We start from the raw sequence: 15,000 nt of genomic DNA on the forward strand, positions 1-15,000 counted from the left end.
CAATAAGATTGTCTCTCTCTCTCTCCCCTCTCTCTCTCTCTCTCTCTGTCTGTCTCCTCTCAGATGGAGAACTCTGTTCTGTTAACGGATCCTGTGAGGTGAATGGCGGCTCATCAGCCAAGGTAAATGACCTTTGACCTTTGACCTCCAGAGTATTTGGAAAGGTCTTAGCTCAGGTCTTGGTGGCAGCAGCTTCTGTGGAGCGTGCCCAGTAGACCTAACCCTCCACCTCCTCACCAGGAGGCCGAACCTCCTCACCAGGAGCCTGAACCTCCTCACCAGGAGGCCGAACCTCCTCACCTGGAGGCTGAACCTCCTCACCAGGAGGCCGAACCTCCTCACCAGGAGGCCGAACCTCCTCACCTGGAGGCCGAACCTCCTCACCAGGAGGCCGAACCTCCTCACCTGGAGGCCGAACCTCCTCACCAGGAGGCCGAACCTCCTCACCTGGAGGCCGAACCTCCTCACCAGGAGGCCGAACCTCCTCACCAGGAGCCTGAACCTCCTCACCAGGAACCCTCCACCTCCTCACCTGGAGGCCGAACCTCCTCACCAGGAGGCCGAACCTCCTCACCAGGAGCCTGAACCTCCTCACCAGGAACCCTCCACCTCCTCACCTGGAGGCCGAACCTCCTCACCAGGAGCCTGAACCTCCTCACCAGGAGGCCGAACCTCCTCACCTGGAGGCCGAACCTCCTCACCAGGAGCCTGAACCTCCTCACCTGGAGGCCGAACCTCCTCACTTGGAACCTGAACCTCCTCACCAGCCTCAACTGCCTCACCAGGAGCCTGAACCTCCTCTGCTCCTCACAGTGTGGAGGAGCAGTAGTTGACATGAAGGTTTCTCTAACTCCTCACCCAGTCAGTATGAGGAGAATCGTCACCTCAGCTGCTTGTTTCCATGATCTCATAGTTTCTGTTGGAGTCTGAAGCAGCAACAACACAAACCAGCTGCTGAGTGAACAGGGACTGAGCGGCTCCTCATGCCTCCACAGCGCCTCCTACAGGACATTCAGGGAACAAATCCACTGAACACATGGAGACAGGATCAGGAAACTCCCATGATCCCTCAGGGATCTGTAACCCTAACCCTTCTGGCACCAGGACAGAATCAACGTTCCTCATCGTTCCCCTGAATTTGAGGTTTGACAATCAGCCAGAATCCCCCATCCAGCGGCTTGGCATCGGCTTTCCAACAACAGATCCTTCAGCATTTCAGGACAAATCTCTTCCACCTCAGGCACCTTTCTAACCTCATCAGTGACCTCTGACCCCTGCTGAGGAGACCAGACCCTGCTGTGTCCCCAGTCTACGTCGGCCCAAGCTGAACCTCCTGGTGTTGAACGTGCTGTTTGTTCTGGACGATCCATGATGAAGTCCAACAACACACTGCTGGGGTTCAGGTCAGACTGTTCCTCCCGGTCGAACCCCTCCAGGTATCTCGTTAGCGTTGAAGTCTCCCAGTCAGACTGTGGAGTCGGTGGGCGGAGCCTCTCCAGCACCACACCCACCTTCTCTAAGAAGGCTGCATACTCCTAACTCGTTCACACAAACAACAGTCAGAGTTTTCCTCAGTCGCATCGAGGCGACTCCGACCCACCGGGACTCACGAGTGGAAGGTTTGGGAGTCCTGACCGCAGGAGCGAGTCCCGGTGTCCCTGTTCCAGCCGCGGTTCTCTGAAGTCTTGTTGTACCATCATAGGGATCTTCTTGAATTGGTCTGGTCCCTCGCCTGACGCCGGTTTTCCTCGGGTTTCCCTACCAGGAGCCAAGACTCCCAGGATCACACAAACCTCTCCAACACCTGTGGTTTTCCCAAAATACTTCACCTTCATATATCGTGACTCTTATCAAGTTCCTTCTTTCCTTGAGTTAAAACAAGATCAAACAACATGCTCTGACTGAGTCTTGATTCAACAGTTTTCTGTCCTTTCTCTCTCAGGACAGAAACGGTAACCAGCTGCAGGACCGAACACTGAACCAGGTACGAAGTCTTCTAGTTGCAAACCAAATGACAAACATAAAAAATGTATTAATATTGTATTCATAGTGAATCTGTTTTGTACAGAATATAAACATTAGTAAGTAATAATAATATTACTGTACAGTAATATTAGTATTATAAGTGAATCTACTGAATATGATTGTAATAGTTTGTCCTGTACGGAGTCTTCAGGTGTTTATTGGTGTTTGTTTCAGGAAGTGTGTCAGCGATTGGTCAGTCTGAGCACCCAGCTGCACGCTCTGCAGGTCTGATTCTGTCTGCCTTTATTATTATTATTAACACTGTTAGGGATTTGTCATCTGTTAGAAACTGATTAAGCTCCACCCCTCCCCACTGACTCCGCCCCCAGGCTGCCGTGATTCGTCAGGACTCCATCCTGGAGCTGTCTCTCAGGACAGGCACCGCCCCCAGCCCCGCCCCCTCCATACCAGGCTCCGCCCCTCCTCGTCTCTGTCGCTCAGTGTCCAGAGACACGGGGTTGGATGCGGGAGGAGGCGCGGCGGCGCTCCACAGACAGCTGGAGCTGCTGCAGGAGGAGGTGTCCAGGCTGAGGGAGAGCGAGCGAGCGCAGAGCCGGCTGGAGGAGCAGCAGGAGGCGCAGCCGGGCCGGAGGCGGAGCAACGGAGAGATCAGTGATGTCATCATGGGGGAACAGGTCAGCTGTGTGTGTGTTAAGTCAAGTCAAGTCAGATTTATTTAAAGTGCATTATCACCAATGGGGGTCTCAACACACTTCACATAATAAACACAGAGATACTAACCAATCAATAACTCGTTGGCATCTGGTCTTGTCCCAGCCTATTTCAAACAAGCCGCTCTTCAACCACTTCTCAAAAAGACTAATTTGGACCCTTCTCTGCCCCAGAACTACAGGCCTATTTCCAAATTACCTTTTATAGCTATGGTATTAGAAAAAGTGGTTGCTAAGCAGCTTACAGCTGTCTTAGATGAGCACAACATGTTTGATACCACAGCTCTCTCCTGGTTTCACTCTTACCTGTCTCTCTCAGTGTGTTTCTCACAACAAAGCTCCCTCCAAATCTACCCCAGTCAGGTTTGGTGTGCCTCAGGGTTCAGTCCTTGGACCATTACTTATTTCCATATACATGCTACCTTTCAGTGACATCATCCAGAGACATGGTATTAGTTTTCACTGTTATGCTGATGATACACAGCTGCACCTACCAATCAAACCTAGACACCTGTCTGTGTGGTATAAAAAAGTGGATGTCTGGCAACTTTTTGCTTTTAAACCCTGACAAAATGAGCAACTGATCGTTGGACCTGCCAAACACAGGCAATCTTTTGAGGGGTTGATCCTAACTTTTGATGGTTACACCAAACCACAGAGCTCCAGCCCCACGTCAAAAACATAACCAAGTCAGTATTTTTCCATTTACACAACATTGTATCATCTATGACCGATGCTGAAACCTTAATCCATGCATTTGTCATCCAGACTTGACTCCTGTAACACCCTATTCTCCGGTTTGCTAAATTCAGCCATCAGAAGTCTCCAGCTGGTTCAAAATGCTGCAGCAAGAATACTCACTAAAAGTAGGAAGTTTGACCATATTACACCATATAACACCATATTACACCATATTATACCATACTACACCATATTATACAACATTACACCATATTACACCATATAACACCATATTACACCATATTACACCACATAACACCATATTATACCATATTACACCATATTACACCATATTATACCATACTACACCATATTATACCACATTACACCATATTACACCACATAACACCATATTACACCATATTATACCATATTATACCATATTACACCCACACTCGCCTCCTTGCACAGGTTACCAATACAGGCTAGAGCTAATTTTAAAGTTCTTCTTTTAACCTACAATATACGTGTTTAGGCTTTTATATTTGTATTTATATGCTTCTGCATGTACGATTACATGCGATATGTGCAGTAACTTTTCTTTATATAAGAAAGCAAAATAATAAACAGAGCAGCAGACATTAAATGCAGACATCCAGCTAAAAATATAAGACAACACAAAAATGGATAAAGAAAAATTAAACAAAAGCAAGTCTAAACAAATGGGTCTTGAGCTGCTTTTGAAAAGTGTCCACAGTGTCCACAGATCTTAAGTCCAGTGGGAGAGAGTTCCAGAGTTTAGGAGCTACAACCTCAAAAGCACAGTCACCCTTTGTCTTCAGCCTGGAGCGAGGAACAACCAACAAACCCTGATCAGAGGACCTCAAAGTCCTACTGCTAATATGAGGCTGCAGCAGCTCTTTCATGTAAGCAGGTGCCTGATCATGCAAGGCTCTGAACCAGATTACAAGAATCTTGAACTGGATTCTGAATTTGATGGGAAGCCAGTGTAAAGACATCAGGATTGGTGTTACATGAGACCTTTTGGAGGACTTGGTAAGAAGCTTGGCAGCAGCATTTTGGACCACTTGTAAGCGGTTTAGGGACGTGTTGCTAAGAAATGTGAAAAGAGAATTACAGTAATCAAGACGGGAGGAAATAAACGCATGTATAATCATCTCCATCTCAGCTATGGACACAATGGACCTGAGTTTGGTAGAAACAGGAACGAACCAAACAATTTACATGTTGGTCAAGACTCAAAGCCGGGCCCATAGAAATGCCTAGATGATGGAGGGTAGTTTTAACAGAAGAGAATAAAGAGCCAAGACTTTCCATCACCTTGGTAAGACTTGGTTATGTTTTTGACGTGGGGCTGGAGCTCTGTGGTTTGGTGTAACCATCAAAAGTTAGGATCAACCCCTCAAAAGATTGCCTGTGTTTGGCAGGTCCAACGATCAGTTGCTCATTTTGTCGGGGTTTAAAAGCAAAAAGTTGCCAGACATCCACTTTTTTATACCACACAGACAGGTGTCTAGGTTTGATTGGTAGGTGCAGCTGTGTATCATCAGCATAACAGTGAAAACTAATACCATGTCTCTGGATGATGTCACTGAAAGGTAGCATGTATATGGAAATAAGTAATGGTCCAAGGACTGAACCCTGAGGCACACCAAACCTGACTGGGGTAGATTTGGAGGGAGCTTTGTTGTGAGAAACACACTGAGAGAGACAGGTAAGAGTGAAACCAGGAGAGAGCTGACATGGGTCTCCAGGGGTTTAGGCTTGATAAGCTAAGCTAAACTAAGCTAAGCTAAGCTAAGCTAAGCTAAGCTAAGCTAAGCTAAGATCAGATCAGATCAGATCAGATCAGCTAAAATAAGCTAAGCTAAGCTAAGCTAAACTCAGCTAAGCTAACTGTCTACTCAGCAGATGACCAGAAGGCGGGGCAGCAGAGACCTGGAGCCCCGCCCCCTTGCCCCATTGGCTAGCCAGGAACCAGTGGACCAATTAGATGGTGTCCAGGAAGGCAATGAGGAAGAAGAGGAAGACAAGGTCCGGATCTCCCCCCGCTCTGACAGCCCCAGAGGTCAGTACATTCACCTCCCATCATGCACTGGGCTACTGGGCTGTGTGACGTATCTCTGCTGTGTGACGTCTCTCTGCTGTGTGACATCTCTCTTCTGTGTGACGTCTCTCTGTGACGTCTCTCTTCTGTGTGACGTATCTCTGTGACGTCTCTCTTCTGTGTGACCCTACAGATCTGCAGGACATCCCGGAGGAAACTGAATGTGGACCGGATCCCAGTTAACAGCAGATCTACCTTGAAGCATCACACATCAGTTTCAACACACGGACACTACAGGACCTCAGGTGGTGATGTCACAGTGATGTCACAGTGATGTCACAGATGGACAGCCAACAGAGTGACCCAGTCATGTCATATTATCTTTTTCATGTCAGACTTTTCCAGAAGTCGTGTTGCCTTGTGTGCAGAATCAGAAAAGCCTGTTTGGACTCTCAGGACAGAAGCTGATGTTGTTTCCTGGTTCCAGTTTAAAAGATTTCCTGCAGAAGTGAAATGTTGCTTTAAGACCGTGAGTTCAACCACAAAACCAGAAGCACCAAACCTGAGGACCAAACTGTCTTCAACCTCCAGAAACAAACCTGAGATTTATCTGAGGTATCATATATCTGTTAGTCCTGAAATGTTGTTTGACGGTTTCTGTATGTTTTTATCGTGATTTAAACAGAGTGATTCTTTTCCTCGGAGCTGAGGAGAACGACCGGAAACTCTGTTGGTAGAATTTGGCCGTAGTTTGTCTTTAGGCTGTAGGCTGCGCTGATAGTTGGCCAACGGGAAATATAATCTGTGTTACTGTATAATGTAACTGTACTGTAACCTGTTTACAACGGCCTCACCTAGACCTGGAGCAGCTGGAGGACTGGGTGGGTCATAGGAGTGGGAGGGGTGGGGCTGGGTGGCGTAGGGGTGGGTTAGGGTTTTTGGGGGGGGGGGGGGGGGGTGTAGTGGATTCGGGTAGCTAACCCTCACAAGCCAAATGAGTTGAATGATAAATGGTGGAACCTTCGCTCATCTACATTTTATGAAGGAAATCTGGCTGTGGATGAAGATGCTACTTAACATGGTTACCCACTGACCGAGTGGCGCACTGTGTTCACATCATGTGACTCACATCATGTGACTCACATCATGTGACTCGCTGCTCTGATTGGTGGCCGCTGACTGAAGTGAAATCGCTCTCAGGGAGAGAGACCCGACAGTAAGGTGTGATCAGCTCAGAGCTTAGAGTGTGGAGGGTTGGGTGTTAGGGGGGGTAGGGTTAGGGGGTACGGGGGGAGGGTGGGGTGTTAGGGGGGTAAGGGTTAGGGGGTACGGGGGGAGGGTTGGGTGTTAGGGGGGGTAGGGTTAGGGGGTACGGGGGGAGGGTGGGGTGTTAGGGGGGTAAGGGTTAGGGGGTACGGGGGGAGGGTTGGGTGTTAGGGGGGGTAGGGTTAGGGGGTACGGGGGGAGGGTTGGGTGTTAGGGGGGGTAGGGTTAGGGGGTACGGGGGGAGGGTGGGGTGTTAGGGGGGGTAAGGGTTAGGGGGTACGGGGGGAGGGTTGGGTGATGTATTGGGTGGGGGGGGGATGGGGGGGGTTTGGGGTATTACATTGTCTTCAGTAGTTGACCAGTCCTGTTGCTCCTCATCATGGATCCCGAGGACAGAACCAGACGCTCAGTGTCTACAGGCCATGTGGACCAATCAGAACCAAAGTTGTTGAGGTGTGAAAGGTCGAGCAGTGCTGGGTTCCTGTTAATATGCTAGCATGCTAGCCTGCTAGCCTGTTAGCCTGTTAGCCTGTTAGCTTGTTAGCTTGGACCGCAGTAGACCTCAGTCTGTTAACTAAGACCAGAGTTTCTTCTGAGGAACCCAGTCTGTTCCTGCTCAGCACATCCTGCTGACGACATTATAATGTATTCACTGTCCACTGTTTGTTAGTTTGACGTTAGTTTGATGTTAGTTTGACGTTAGTTTGATGTTAGCTTGACGTTAGTTTGATGTTAGCTTGACGCTAGTTTGACATTACCCAGACTGAACTCAGTGCCGATCCAGGCTGGTTTTAAGCTGAACTAAACCTGAAGTGACTGAAGATGATCAGGCTGGATCCAGAACCACAGCGGCTTCCTGTAGTTTTTCTCTTATGCTTCTACTAGATATTACAAACTAAAGTAATTGTCTGTATAAATATTTGATCAGTTCTGGAAAAAGAAGTAAACTTTGTAAATGATTTATGTTGTAATTTTATTGTGTTTTTATTCTTTGACTTACTGTACCTGTGTGCGCTTTATAAATCTAAAGAAATATACAGTATTGGTCTGGTGTGGTTCTTGTGTGTGTGTGTGTGTGTGTGTGTGTGTGTGTGTGTGGTTGGGTTGTGAGTCTGTCTACAACTTCAACATCAGTCACTTCAGTGTCTAGACTTAAAATCACAAATCAGTTAAAATTCACCAACCCAGCAGCGCCCCCTTCAGGCCAAACAGACTCACAACAGTGTGGAAAGCATCATTCCCCTAAGTTTCATCAAAATCTGACCAGTGGCTTCTGAGATCATGTGAAGGATGGAGAGAGGAACTGAATTTCATTTTGTGGTGAACTGTTCCTTTAAACCAGAGGTTCTGCACTGTGAAGCTCCAGCAGGTTCTCCGTTCTCTGGACAACAGTGTCTACCACGGTGTTCCTCAGGGTTTCTACTGGGTCAACATCTCCCAGTCCACCCGGGCCCGGTGCTCCTCAGGGTTTCTACTGGGTCAACATCTCCCAGTCCACCCGGGCCCGGTGCTCCTCAGGGTTTCTACTGGGTCAACATCTCCCAGTCCACCCGGGCCCGGTCTTCCTCAGGGTTTCTACGGGTGTAACGTAGGTTCCTTCCTATCTTCGTGTCTCCTGGACCTTTAACATCAAGCCTTGAGCTCACAGTCTATCTTTAATTAACGCTGAGTGTTGAGTAAAAACCTGGTTCCAACATGTTTTTGACAGTTTAAGAATGTTGCAAATAGTAGATTGGCTTTGTCTTTTAACAATGCTGAGAGAATTCTACTCATGTTTCTACTGTTTGATCTGTAAGTAATGTGCAGTAAACTACATTGACACTCATGACAACAGCAACTTAACATAAGATGCTTCAATGTCACAATACCATTTAGGATTTAGAACAACTGTAATGAATAGAATGGAATAAAATAGAATAGAACTTTATTGTCCACTGCAGTGGAAATTTGCCTTTGGCTTCACAGGTTGGTTACAATGTGACACAATACAATAAATAAAATAAAATACAACACAGAACAAGAGACAGTTAGGAGTTCATGTGATTTCATTTAGGATGAAGGAGCTTCTGCAGCTCTACAGCGCCTCCCAGAGGACAACAGGACTAATTCATCAGAGAAGACAAGATGCACTTTATTGATCCTTTATTGGGGTGTCGCATCAGCAGTGTACAGCAGCAGAACAAAGTACAGGGAAAGTAATAAGGTAAAAAAGATAATAAAAATAAGAATGGTGCAGAAAGGATATAGGCAATATACGTAAACAATATAAACCAAAAAAACGATGGGGGGGGGGGGGGGGGCTGACCAATGGGGCTGATTAATGCCTATAATTTTGTTGTCAATATTTACAATTCTGGTGAATTTGTTTCTAATCCTGCCCCCAAGGCAACGTGCCACCATGAGGCTTAAACAGCATTTATTCATGTTTTTAATTATTATTGAAAATACATTTAACATTTTTAGATTTTAGATTCCACCAGAGGAGGAGAAAGAGGAGGAAGAGGAGGAGGAGGAGGAGTAAGAGGAGGAGGAGGAGGAAGAGGAGGAGGAGGAGCCTCAGACTGAGCTCTGAGCCTCAGAGAACATGAGGAGCAGACTGTTCTGGAGCTTCAGACCTTCAGCTTCTCCTGCTGCTCCTCTTCTTCTTCTTTTGTTATTTTCCCTGCTGGCTCCGCAGGGATCAATAAAGTTTCATATTTTAATATTTTCCTGAAAGCTTCAAGCAGCCAGAGTCCAAATATCCAGTTTGAAACACAGTGAAGAAGGAAGAGAAACAAATATATTATAAAGATCATTATTATAATTTTATTTTACTTTAAAATTCAAAATTGTACATGATGCTCAGATGTTTTCAGTGTATATCATCTGTATTTGTAATGCCTTTATGACTGGACCTTGATTCAATTAAAATAAAGATCATGGCGGCCCAGGGAGGCAATGTGTATGGAAGCCCGTTTCCGCCACCAAATCTGGCATATTTTTTGTTTTTTTCATCAAGTGAGATTTTTTCTCCATAATATGACTTTGTATCACATAATTATGAGATGCTGAGTCACACTACAGAGAAAAAAATATCACTTGATGATGAAAAAATAAAAACCTGCGCGTTTTTTTAACAGGTGGCGGAAACGGGCTTCCATAAATGCGTCACTTCCTCTGGAGGGAACGTAAATCGGAAGAGGGTGGAGTCAAGCGGAAGTTGGTTGAAATCAGGAAGAGGAGAAGAAGAAGGCAGAAGTCTGAACCCGAACCCGAACCCGAACCCGAACCCGACAGCCGCCTGGAAGACTCAGTCTGAGTAGTAGAGCCGCGGAGTGATTCCCGACCCGCCGCTGTCCGCCCCGCGTCACCTTCCGCCCGTAGAGACTGAAGCAGCAGCGCCGCTAGTTAGCCTGCTAGCCGCTAGTTAGCCTGCTAGCTAACAGGAACTGACAGTGACTCTGTGGTTCGGACCGGAGAACAGACCGACCGGTTCGTCTCGTGACTTTCACCTGAAGAAACCAGCAGGTAGGAAGCTTCTGTCGTCCGGTTTCTGTCTGTCTGCCTGTCTGCCTGTCTGCCTGCCTGACAGACAGACAGACAGACAGGCAGACAGACAGGCAGGCAGCAGGGCGTTGTTTCTGTCAGAGTAGCGTTAGCATGCTGCAGGCCATGCTGCACAGCTGAACTCCTCTCTCCTCCTCCTCTCTCCTCTTACTCGGCTCCTCTCCTCTCTCTCCTCTCTCCTCCTCCTCTCCTCCCCTCTCCTCCTCCTCTCCTCCCCTCTCCTCCTCCTCTCCTCCCCTCTCCTCCTCTCTCTCCTCGTCTCCTCCTCTCTCTCCTCTTCTCTCCTCCTCCTCCTCTCCTCTCTCCTCCTCCTCTCTCTCCTCCTCCTCCTCTCTCCTCCTCCAGCAGGAGGAGCATCATGGCCGGACTGAACAGCATTGAGGCGGTGAAGAAGAAGATCAAAGTCCTGCAGCAGCAGGCGGACGATGCTGAGGAGCGAGCCGACCTCCTGCAGAGACAGGTGGAGGAGGAGAAGAGGAGCAGGGAGCAGGTACAGTCACATGGACCTCCTCCTCTTCTGCACATAGACCTCCTCCTCTGCACATAGACCTCCTCCTCTTCTGCACATAGACCTCCTCCTCTTCTGCACATAGACCTCCTCTTCTGCACATAGACCTCCTCCTCTGCACATAGACCTCCTCCTCTGCACATAGACCTCCTCCTCTTCACATAGACCTCCTCCTCTTCTGCACATAGACCTCCTCCTCTGCACATAGACCTCCTCCTTTGCACATAGACCTCCTCCTTTGCACATAGACCTCCTCTTCTGCACATAGACCTCCTCTTCACTTAGACCTCCTCCTCTTCACTTAGACCTCCTCCTCTGCACATAGACCTCCTCCTCCTCTGCTCATAGACCTCCTCCTCTTCTGCACATAGACCTCCTCCTCCTCTGCACATAGACCTCCTCCTCCTCTGCTCATGGACCTCCTCCTCCTCTGCACATAGACCTCCTCCTCCTCTGCTCATGGACCTCCTCCTCTTCTGCACATAGACCTCCTCCTCTTCTGCACATAGACCTCCTACCCCTCTGCACATAGACCTCCTCCTCCTCTGCACATAGACCTCCTCCTCCTCTTCACTTAGACCTCCGCTTCTTCAAAACAGTACTACTGTTCAACATGTACTACAGTTCATGTACTGCAGTACTACAGTTTAACATGTACTGCAGTACTACAGTTCAACATGTACTGCAGTACTACAGTTCAACATGTAATACTGTTCAACATGTACTACAGTTCATGTACTGCAGTACTACAGTTTAACATGTACTGCAGTACTACAGTTTAACATGTACTGCAGTACTACAGTTCAACATGTAATACTGTTCAACATGTACTACAGTTCATGTACTGCAGTACTACAGTTCAACATGTAAAACAGTACTACAGTTTAACATTTACTGCAGTACACATAGACCTCCTCCTCTTCTGCACATAGACCTCCTCCTCTGCACATAGACCTCCTCCTCTTCACTTAGACCTCCTCCTCTGCACATAGACCTCCTCCTCTTCTGCACATAGACCTCCTCCTCTTCACTTAGACCTCCTCCTCTGCACATAGACCTCCTCTTCTACACATAGACCTCCTCTTCTGGACTTAGACCTCCTCCTCTGCACATAGACCTCCTCCTCTTCTGCACATAGACCTCCTCCTCTTCACTTAGACCTCCTCTGCACATAGACCTCCTCCTCCGCACATAGACCTCCTCCTCTTCACTTAGACCTCCGCTTCTTCAAAACAGTACTACAGTTCAACATGTAATACTGTTCAACATGTACTGCAGTACTACAGTTTAACATGTACTGCAGTACTACAGTTCAACATGTAATACTGTTCAACATGTACTGCAGTTCATGTACTGCAGTACTACAGTTTAACATGTAAAACAGTGCTACAGTTCAACATGTACTGCAGTACTACAGTTCAACATGTAATACAGTTCAACATGTACTACAGCTCAACGTGTACTGCAGTACTACAGTTTAACATGTACTGCAGTACTACAGTCTAACATGTACTACAGTTCAACATGTACTGCAGTACTACAGTTCAACATGTAATACTGTTCAACATGTACTACAGTTCATGTACTGCAGTACTACAGTTTAACATGTAAAACAGTACTACAGTTTAACATTTACTGCAGTACTACAGTTTAACATGTACTGCAGTACTACAGTTCAACATGCAAAACTGTGCTACACTTTAACATGTACTGCAGTACTACAGTTCAACATGTACTGCAGTACTACAGTTCAACATGTACTGCAGTACTACATGTACTGCAGTGCTACAGTTCAACATGTAATACAGTTCAACATGTACTACAGTACTACATGCACTGCAGTGCTACGGTTCAACATGTAATACAGTTCAACATGTACTACAGTTCATGTACTGCAGTACTACAGTTTAACATGTAAAACAGTACTACAGTTTAACATTTACTGCAGTACTACAGTTTAACATGTACTGCAGTACCACAGTTCAACATGTACTGCAGTACTACAGTTTAACATGTAAAACAGTACTACAGTTTAACATTTACTGCAGTACTACAGTTTAACATGTACTGCAGTACTACAGTTCAACATGTACTGCAGTACTACAGTTCAACATGTACTGCAGTACTACATGTACTGCAGTGCTACAGTTCAACATGTAATACAGTTCAACATGTACTGCAGTACTACATGTACTGCAGTGCTACAGTTCAACATGTACTACAGTTCAACATGTACTACAGCTCAACATGTACTGCAGTACTACAGCTCAACATGTACTGCAGTACTACATGTACTGCAGTGCTACAGTTCAACATGTAATACAGTTCAACATGTACTACAGTTCAACATGTACTGCAGTACTATAGTTTAACATGTACTGCAGTACTACAGTTTAACATGTAATACAGTTCAACATGTAAAACAGTAATACAGTTTAACATGTACTGCAGTACTACAGTTTAACATGTAAAACAGTACTACAGTTTAACATGTACTGCAATACTACAGTTTAACATGTAATACAGTTCAACATGTACTACAGCTCAACGTGTACTGCAGTACTACAGTTTAACATGTAAAACAGTACTACAGTTTAACATGTACTGCAGTACTACAGTTTAACATATAAAGCAGTAATACAGTTTAACATGTACTGCAGTACTACAGTTTAACATGTAAAACAGTACTACAGTTTAACATGTACTGCAGTACTACAGTTTAACATGTAATACAGTTCAACATGTACTACAGCTCAACATGTACTGCAGTACTACAGCTCAACATGTACTGCAGTACTACAGAGTACTGCGTGTCTCGGTGTGTCCAGATGCTGCAGGCTGATAAGCTTCAGCAGGAAACACATGGTGACTGATAACAGACAGAACTGTTAGTACTCTGAATACTCTGAATACACAACCTCATAACAAAAATAAACTTTATTTAAATAGCACCTTTCACAACACATTACGAAGTGCTTTACATAGATTAGGAAAGAAAATAAAAAACAGATAAAAGCAAATACAAGACATCATTGAAAAACAATAAGCAAAACAATAAACCTGATAAAATGAACAGTGAAATGTGTTTTGTTCACTGGCTGGAGTTCAGCTGGTCGAACACTGCGCTCTGTACAGACGGGAGAAAAGTTATATAGGTGGAAGCCAAGGCATTCACTGCTTTAAAAGTAATCAATAACATCTTGAAATCAATTCTATAATTAACAGGCAGCTGTGTAAATTTGCTAAAATGGGAGTTTCATAGCTTATCAGTTTTATTGTTGTACTCTCAGCTGCCATCAAGCTCTCTGCTGCCTGATGACTGGAGGAGATGCTGAGTCATCAAACCCCCAGTGTCACTCATTTCTGCTGAGTCATCAAACCCCCAGTGTCACTCATTTCTGCTGAGTCATCAAACCCCCAGTGTCACTCATCCCTTCAGGAGTAATGTGACCAATATCCAGTCTGTTTCAGACAAGAAGCAAAAATAAGGATTTCTGTCTGCTGGCTTGATATTTATTAGCTGTTAGGCTGCTAAGACTTTCATGGATTTAGCAGTTTATCTTCATCTCTGATGAAGACTCTGACTTCTTCATTCATCTGCAGAAGATTTTGAGACATCCAGCATTTAATGTCAGCTTGGTATTCCCTGAGTGTCAAGATTACTTGAATCATTACATTTTACAGGGAGGTATAGCTGTGTGTCATCAGGATAACAATGAAATGAAATATGCCTATGAATATGTGGCAGCAACCAAAGGCAGCACAAAGGTCCAGGAGAACCAGAATGGAACAGCATCTGCTGTGAGATCATGATCAGTGACTCTAAGGAGAACGCTTTCTGTCTCTGACCGGAATTTCTCTAATAAATCATTACTGCTCATGTATCATGTATGGTTAGCTGATTATAGACCACCTCCTCTAAAATCCTGGCCAGAATAGGGAGTTTAGAAATAGGTCTGTAATTACTAAGAATTATAATGTAATTGAAAGAATGTATGGACAGAATCAAAGACCTCTTTTCAAAGTCTGGATGGGATTATATCTAGAGGACAACATGAACATTTTATTTGAGAATCGATCTCCGAAAGTGTTTGTACTGAAATCTGTTCAAAGTATCCTGTTACAGAAGTATTGTAGTTTTATATCACAATATTTTTGGGTTTGATGGTAATGGCATCGGTGTGTCACGGTGTTGTCAGTGTCCTCCGTGTTGTGGTATAAAGACCAGCAAAACA

General features: G+C 45.7%; 2 protein-coding genes across 2 annotated transcripts in view; both read left to right on the top strand.

Annotated features, from left to right (window-relative positions):
* Positions 1–63: 63 nt before the first annotated feature.
* Positions 64–6,328, top strand: LOC139639147 (rho guanine nucleotide exchange factor 2-like; the record flags this gene model as incomplete). Its single annotated transcript, XM_071513214.1, has 6 exons — positions 64–122; positions 1,943–1,984; positions 2,200–2,250; positions 2,355–2,660; positions 5,307–5,466; positions 5,639–6,328. Coding segments are annotated over 6 exons (668 nt in total), but the record flags the coding sequence as incomplete, so codon positions are not given.
* Positions 6,329–9,899: 3,571 nt separating this feature from the next.
* The window catches only part of LOC139639146 (tropomyosin alpha-3 chain-like), a gene marked incomplete at its 3' end in the record, with an annotated part of 13,513 nt that continues 8,412 nt past the window's right edge, over positions 9,900–15,000 (top strand). Inside the window, exons 1-2 of the mRNA XM_071513213.1 lie at positions 9,900–10,218; positions 10,603–10,747. Coding sequence (XP_071369314.1) covers positions 10,616–10,747 — 132 coding nt within the window. The remainder of the gene's footprint in view (positions 10,219–10,602; positions 10,748–15,000) is intronic.

This window comes from Centroberyx affinis, unplaced genomic scaffold, assembly GCF_046629955.1.
Source record: "Centroberyx affinis isolate AG114_WGS23_722 - 3 ecotype Tasmania unplaced genomic scaffold, CSIRO-AGI_Caff_v1 ptg006865l_1, whole genome shotgun sequence".
Lineage (NCBI taxonomy): Eukaryota > Metazoa > Chordata > Actinopteri > Beryciformes > Berycidae > Centroberyx > Centroberyx affinis.